This window comes from Lissotriton vulgaris, unplaced genomic scaffold (assembly GCF_964263255.1).
Source record: "Lissotriton vulgaris unplaced genomic scaffold, aLisVul1.2 SCAFFOLD_2588, whole genome shotgun sequence".
Taxonomy (NCBI): Eukaryota; Metazoa; Chordata; class Amphibia; order Caudata; family Salamandridae; genus Lissotriton; species Lissotriton vulgaris.
In genome coordinates, this window is record NW_028245439.1 from 71,146 (window position 1) to 79,110 (window position 7,965).

A 7,965-nucleotide genomic window follows, 5' to 3' on the forward strand; every position below is an offset into this window, starting at 1 on the left:
CCAGGGAAGGCATGGCTTGGCAGTTCGGGCTGGACTGTTCCTATGAGGCACAGGGCCTGACTGATTTGCATATGGCCATGTCTGAACTGGGGTGGCAGAGTGGGATAAAGAACAGTGATGGATTAAACCCAGATCTGTTGACTGGGTGTGAGTGTTTGATTGGTTCAGATGCTCTGTCCATCACCACCCCCTTTTGTACCGCTTTGTTCACCAGAAGTTGGCAGGGTGTGCTCAGACGTGAGTCCCTTGCTCACTTTGCCACTGGATTCAAGCAAGCCTGGCTGAAGACAGCTGGAATGCCAGAAACCGGTTCTAGGAAGCTTGTTTCCGGTCCAGGGAAGGCATGACTTAACAGTTCGGGCTGGACTGTTCACATGAGGCACAGGGTCAGACTGATTTACATATGGCCATGTCTGAACTGGGGTGGCAGAGTGGGCTAAAGAACGGTGATGGATTAAACCCAGATCTGTTGACTGGGTATGAGTGTTTGATTGGTTCAGATGCTCCGTCCATCACCACCCCCTTTTGTACTGCATGGGAGAAAGAGCATTGTTTGTGGTGCTGGGAAAGGGAGACTCTTATGAGGGTGGGCATGCTTGCTCTTTGAGATATTGCTTGCGTGGTTTGGGGACTTGTGTGAAGAGGTATACTACACAGTCAGTGGGAGGAAGTTTTGATCAGACACTTGAATAGCTTACTGATGATTACTGATGTGCACAAAACTGTACATCAGAATTTCTATCTTTAGACCTCTTCAACCTAGTGTCCCATTGTTCTCAAGCTTTCTATCCAAAATGCCTGGATCCCTCTCATTCCTCTCTCAAAATGAACTCAGACTCTGGATGTCTGTATTAGCTAATAAATGTTATTCCTTTGTTCCAGTTTACATTCTTTAACAATCTCTGTTTTTAAATCCACAGGTGATTGAAGAGTGGGCATGGAAGACAAAATGGTAGTCAGTAATAAGCAAATAATTGAAAACTATTAAAGGACCAATGCTAAAGAAGTAAAGTTGCTTCAGAGCTCCAACAAAAGAAAAGTATCTAATGAAAAGATGTGGTGAGAAACTTGGATTTGAGTAAAATAAAGAATGTGACAGCAGTTTCTCTAAATAGACTTCCTGCTGCTCTAATGGTAAATGAAGAATGCCCTGGAGATGCTAACCAAGGGAAAGAAACCATCTGTCTGAACCAGAGAGGTCAAGCATCAGTCTTAAGTTCTATCCAGTCCAAGAGAAGATAATACACACAGAACAAGTGGGACTTGAAGAGTTTTTAACTGACCTCAGCAAATGGAACACTTGAGCACCATATCCAGTGAATTGTCTTTATATCAAAAACAAATATCTGTTCGTCACTTATAGAGTGTAAACGAAGCTTCTTAAAAGACAGGTAGTCCGCTTAGAACTACGATACCTCTTAGTTACGAACAAGCGATGTGGGTATAGGGAAGGAGAATGAGGGGAAAAAATGCACCTCTGTGACCAATGACCACCTTTTGCTTGTAGTCCAGGTCCCCGTGTCCACTATCATTCTTGCCCATTAGATGGGACCTCGGGTACTTGTTACCAAGCAAGACCTGTACAATCTTTAACATCCTCATTGTAGTCTTATATACAGACATAGAAGACATCCATAAGAAGGGTGGCCAGAAACAATGTGCTGCTACTGATGCACAATAGTATTCTAAATGTTCATGCCAATACATTATGTGAATATGTACCTAGCTTTGAAAAACTGAACACCAACCAAAGACCTGATCAATGCTTCATTAACTCATAAATAAATAAGTATGAGAAAAGGGTTAGAGAATCCACATGGATGTAATGAAGAGGCAATAATCCCATGAGAGGCTTCCCCATAAGTATCAGCAGCTGCTGATATTAAGGTTGTAGGGTGAATTAGGTTGCCTACAGAGGTTATAAACTGTGAACTCTACAGAGAAGTGATCTTTGGCTAAATAAAAGTGTTAAGTTGATCAAGTGCAGCACATTTGAGTGGGTGATGCTGAATAAGAATTAGTATTGTCTTATGGTGTGTCTGCTAGAAAAATCCCAACTTAGAAATATTAACTTCAGAAAGTAATCCTATCTCATAATGGAATGTATACAAGTCAAAACCGAACTTGGAGATATTAGCACCAAAAAGAAGTCTCATACCTGTTCTGAATGTGAGAAGAGCTTTAGTTGTCAATCCAGACTCAGTCAGCATGAGAAAATTCACACTGGGGAAAAACTTCATCAGTGCTCTGAATGCCTGAAACGCTTCACTCACAAACACCAGCTGACTCAACATGTGAGAATTCACACTGGGGAAAAACCTCATAAGTGCTCTGAATGCCACAAAGGTTTCCGTTGTAAATTCAGCCTTATTCAACATGAGAGAATACATACTGGAGAAAAACCTTTTCATTGCTCTGAATGTCTGAGAAGCTTCCATTGTAAAACCCTTCTCAGTCAACATGAGAACACTCACACTGGACAGAAACCGTATCAGTGCTCTGAATGCCTAAATTGTTACCAATGTAAATCAGATCTCACTCGACATGAGAGAACGCATACTGGGCAAAAACCTCATAAGTGTTCTGAATGCCAGAAAACCTTCAGTCGGAAAACCATTCTCACCCGGCATGAGTTAACCCATTCTGGGCAGAAATCCCATCAGTGCTCTGAATGTCCAAAAAACTTTAGTCGTAAATACCTTCTCACTCGACATGAGAGAACCCACACCGGAAAAAAACCATATCACTGCTCGGAATGCCATAAAAGATATGGTCTGAAAAGTGGTCTTAAATTCCATGAGAGAACTCACACTGGGGAGAAACCATATAAGTGCTCTGAATGTCACAACAACTTTAGAGATAGAACTAGTCTCACTCACCATGAACAAACTCACACTGGGCAAAAACCTTATCAGTGCTCTGAATGCCTAAAAAAGTTCAGTTATAAAACCAGTCTTATTGTACATCAGAGAACTCACACTGGGGAAAAACCTTTTCAGTGCCTTGAATGCCAGAAAAGCTTCAGTTATAAACGCAGACTAACTTTACATGAGAGAACTCATTCGGGGGAAAAACCTCATCAGTGCTCTGAATGCCAGAAAACCTTAAGTCTGAAAAGTCATCTTACTGTTCATGAGAGAATACACAATGGGGGAAGAACCTTTTCGGTGCTCTGAATTCCAGAGAAGCTTTAGTTATAAAATAATTCTCACTCCACATATAAAAGCCCATCCTACCTAAAATAATGTATGAGTGTTATGAAGGCATGTAAAAATTCAATTGGAAGGTCAAAGTTATAAAGGAAAAGTGTTTATTAGTGTTTTGAAAGCCAAAAAAGCTTTAGTCAGAAAATTAATTTCAATGAACATGAAAGAATGCGTCCTGTGCCAAATCCTTATCACTGTTCTGAATGTCAGAAACACTTGAGTTGTAAAATGGACGCCCGTCGACATGAGTGAACCCCACTGATTGAAAAACCTTAAACATATATCCTTTGCCAGAAGCACTTGTCACACCCATTGCAGTGGTTGTAAACCATCTAGACTAAGAGCAAAACTGGTTTACTTCCCATCTCAAAAAGCTGACGCTGATAATTCCTCAAAAAGATCCTTGGTTCTACCAAGCACAGTTCACAGGCTCCTCTTCTAAGATTCATGGGTTACCTTCGCTACAGCTTTTAGAATGACATGATGTTTTCCTTTTTTCTTTTATACATATCTTTATCGCACGCACATTTTATAGCTTATGTTTTAACGCACCCCTCCAAGTGGACAGTGCATTCTTAAGATTGATTCATGTCACGTCTTATACACAGATCAAACATGTATACATATATTGCTATCTTTCCCACGTAGAAGACACCTGCGGAAAAATGTATCCAATTGACCCCCATTCCCACATCTTATAGTGAATAGAAAGGTGCTCTACTATCCCTCTTATAGTATAGCCACCCACCCGTCGGAGGTGCCCACACCCTTGACCCTTTTCTCCTTGCCCCTCTCCTTTTTTTTGCATATACTGCCACTTCCGTATGATAAATAGCCATTAGACGAGTGAGCCATTGTTGGATCAATGGTGCTGAGAGGTCTTGCCATGCCGTAGCCAAGCTTAGCCGAAAATCCATCATTACAATAAACACAAATGCCTGTGCCTGGCTAGGGATTGATTCATTACTAATCCCCAGTAATATAAGTTGTGGGCTCTGCACTATACTTAGTCCCAGTTTTCCCTCCAGGAACTCAGTAATGTCCCCAATCAGGCCACCTAGGGCTGGGCAGGTTGCAAACAGCGTATCAAATGCGCCCGTGTGAATGGCATTGGGTACAATGTTCATTTCTGGTTCCACCCCATTTAGCTATTTCCCCCAGAGTGTAGTACAACTTGTAATCTGTTTTAAAATGCTGTACTTGAGAAAGGCAAAACTTAAGATTGTCTGTGCCAGATTTCTGGACTCCGAGAGACGTCTTTTCCTGCTTGAACCTTCTCTTCCCACAACATTATCTGATTTTCTATATCATCTGGCATGAGCTTATTCAAGAACTGATAAAGCTTCCCGATGGGGGTTTGCTAATCGTAATCAGTAAAAAAATCACAGAGAAATTGGGGAAATTTGGACACAGCTAAATGTTATCAAATTTTGTTAAACAATGCCCCTGCGCAGGATTCCATTTCTCTAGCTTCTTTGAATAGTATTTATAATTGGATTGCCTCCGCGGCCAATACGTGCCTGCCATCGTCGGCTAAAAAATGTAGTGGCCATTGCCCCCCTGCCCCGTGGTTTACGGAGCAGCTAAAAACTGAAAAAAGCAAGTGTAAAGCGGTGTAAAGAAGTTGGAGAAGGAGCTAGGCTCCTGAGGCCAAACAGATTTATAAAGCCACACTGAAAAAATATCATGCATTGTGTTAAAAGGCATATGCTGACTATGTTTCCTCGTCTATTTCGGGGGCAAAAAATTGCTCGCGGACTCTGTTTTCCATGTTTAAAAAGCTGCCAGGTTCTGGGACTGAGCCTAGTCCGCCTGTTCTTGATGAATCTCAATGTGATTCCCTTCCCAAGTTCTTCATAAACAAAGTTGAACAAATTCATCAGAAACTAGGGGGAATTAATTTGTCAACCCCGGCCCTGCAGAACACTACCCGGATGTATTCCGGGTCAGAAGTCTCACGGCAAAAATTGTAGCAGTGGGATCTTTTGGATACAGGCTCCCTATTAAAAATTTTAACTAGTATTAAATCGGGTTCTCCATGTGATCTGCTTCCAGCCACAGTGCTTCTTCAGATGTAATAACCCGCTCTTGGATTAGTGATGGGACTACTAAACGCTTCTCTTAGAGAAGCACAGATGCCCACAGCCTGGAAACATGCAATGGTCTTACCTCTGTTAAAAAAGCCAAATGCAGATCTAACCATGCCATCTAATTTTAGACCCATTTCCCTGCTCCCGACTTTCTCGAAGGTCTTGGAGAAACACGTTAATGGCCAGTTACCTTTGTTCGTGGAAGCATCCCAATTTTTGCACAACTCGCAATCAGGATTCAGAGCAGGGTTCTCTACGGAGATCACATTGATAGGCGTTACTGAGATGTTACGCCAGCGCTTGGACACCGGCGACACAGTTGCCCTTATTTTATTAGATCTAAGTGCCGCTTTTGATACGGTTTCTCATACCGTATTACTTGAATCTTTACAGGCACTGGGTATTGCTGGGACTGCGCTTGGCTGGGTGTCTTCCTTTTTAGCGAAATGAACATTCCAGGTGTTCTCTACCAGGGCCTCTTCAAAGTCTTATTCTTCCCTGTATGGTGTGCCACAGGGCTCTATTTTGAGCCCGTTGTTTTTCAATATTTATGTGCAACCATTAGCAATGATTGCGGAAGCTGCAGGGCTTGCATTGTTTTCCTATGCTGATGATACACAAATCATCTTTTCATTATCAGCAGGGGGAAACAGGACCCTTCTAATCTGGAATTAGGCTTGCGCAAGATTGCAGTATCAATGCAACTCAATTTGCTCAAGCTTAACGGGGAAAAGACGGAAGTACTCATTTTTGGGAAAGAGTCTGAACGTTGGGTCTGGTCTCTGGGTGGGCGGACCCCATACGAAATGCTCTTTGGTATCAAGATGTACGTCCCTGACCTCGATGGTGCAGACTGCCAGGCCCAGGCCGCGGCCTTTGACGTAGATGAACATTGCAATGTTTTATAGGATCTACAAAAGACCAGAGACAGTCTTGCTAAGGAACACTTGCCCTCCACGTCGGATGATGCGTTGCAGATCCCGGTAGTTGGCTGGCTACCCCAAGTTGGAGAACTGGTTCGAGAGAAGATCGATAACAAGAAAGAGTTTGGTCCCTCATATCGAGCACCGGTTCGAGTTCTTGGAGTGAAGGGCACAAGAACAGTCATTTTACCACCACTTCCAGGTCGTAAAGAAAACAGATTTATTTCTATTGACAATTTCAAGACACACAGGGTGGCCGATTCTTCATAGCATAACACCGGCTGTATCCTGTCCTTCCATGGTGAGGCACTCTGTGCTGGCTATTACATCTGGTGCAGAACAGGAGGTGTCCCTCGAGGTGCCTGCCATATCCAGTCCTTTATTAAATACTATTCCTGTTACTAACATTGATGAATTGACCTATGCAGATCCTGCTGATTTATCTATGTCCGATTTACAAGCTCGTTTGGCTAACCAGTCCAGATTCTCTTTTGACTCTGATTCGGAACTTTCAAAGAAACCATCGACTATTGCAAAATATGCCACGTTGTTTAAAAAACATTTTCTAATTCCACCTTGGACATACGTTTGGCTGATACTATTTTCATTTTATCTTTTTATGTCAATTGGTTTTGTGTTTTATTTTTTCCGCCTGATCGATGGCCATTATGTGAAAGAAAGAACAGGAATTCGGTACCTTAATGGAACATTGGCCCCTCTTTCCTCCTCACATTCAGCACACAGACTAAAAAGAGACTTGAATACAGTAGAGATTACTGCTTGGCCTGTCCTTGATGGGATTGTGTGGGATGCGGTTAGGTTTCAGATACATGGCCCCACAGAAGTTATTAATGTTCCTAATGTGCTTAGAGTAAACATGGGAGATGTGATTAAGCAAGATATTCGTTCTGATGATTGGGATCTTCAGGCCGTAGAAGAATTGTTCTCTGATTTGAAATATTATGCGGCCTTTGATGCTGAGGATTTGTACTTAGATTCTGTCAATTATGGTGATTTATTTTGTTATCAACATTATGGAAATCATTTCTTACACAAAACAAGTTCCAGGAGGGTTCCTGTGAACTACACACAGTGGGAACATTGTCCTGCTCCTTTACAGGGGAGCTCAGGTACATTTCTGGGAAAATTCTCTTATTTTACAGATTTTAATCAATCAAATCCTGAGTCGTTTTATTTTAAAGTGAAACAGAAATTCATGTCCAAAGTTAGACTTACCGATACAAAATTGCTGTATTCGAAGTCCTTTCTAGACAGGTTAGCTATAGATGGCTATGAGTTATGGAAGGAGGCTATTGACCTTAAATCGGTTTGGGGTACCAAAGATTGGCAGGTACAAGGCACTGAGGCTTTGCATCGTGCATGTCTCATCCCGAATCACATGTTGTTTTTAAATTCTACTATTTCCCAAACAACATGCTTTGGATTGGCTACATCTAAAAAATTAAATACACCTACTATCCCTGATTTGGAAGAATATTCAGGTTGGAGTAATTTCACTACATTGTCCATCAGTGGGATACAAGCACTTTTGCACAATTCCTCCTTTAATATTTCCAGTTTTGATCCGGAGGGGTGGCTTTTGTGGCAAAGAAGCTCTGATTCTTGCCAACGTCGTTTTTTGGGTTTGTCTGAAGGTTTTACACACATCAGGCCAGATCCCAGGTTTGAAACAGATCACACTGTTACTACTTATTCAGTAGGCAAATTGTGTCAGAACTGGTTACA

The 7,965-nt window shown here is 42.0% G+C and overlaps 1 protein-coding gene across 1 annotated transcript; it reads left to right on the forward strand.

The window, feature by feature from the left end:
- The first annotated feature begins 2,070 nt into the window (after nt 1–2,070).
- Nucleotides 2,071–3,969, forward strand: LOC147666420 (uncharacterized). Its single transcript, XM_086949073.1, has one exon. The coding sequence runs from the start codon at nt 2,097–2,099 to the stop codon at nt 3,174–3,176; it is 1,080 nt and encodes a 359-aa protein (XP_086805199.1). The 5' UTR covers nt 2,071–2,096; the 3' UTR covers nt 3,177–3,969.
- The last annotated feature ends 3,996 nt before the right edge of the window (nt 3,970–7,965 follow it).

Bases quoted from the DNA above. Each gene is read 5' to 3' on its own strand.
- LOC147666420 (XM_086949073.1), top strand. From the start codon at position 2,097: ATGGAATGTATACAAGTCAAAACCGAACTTGGAGATATTAGCACCAAA.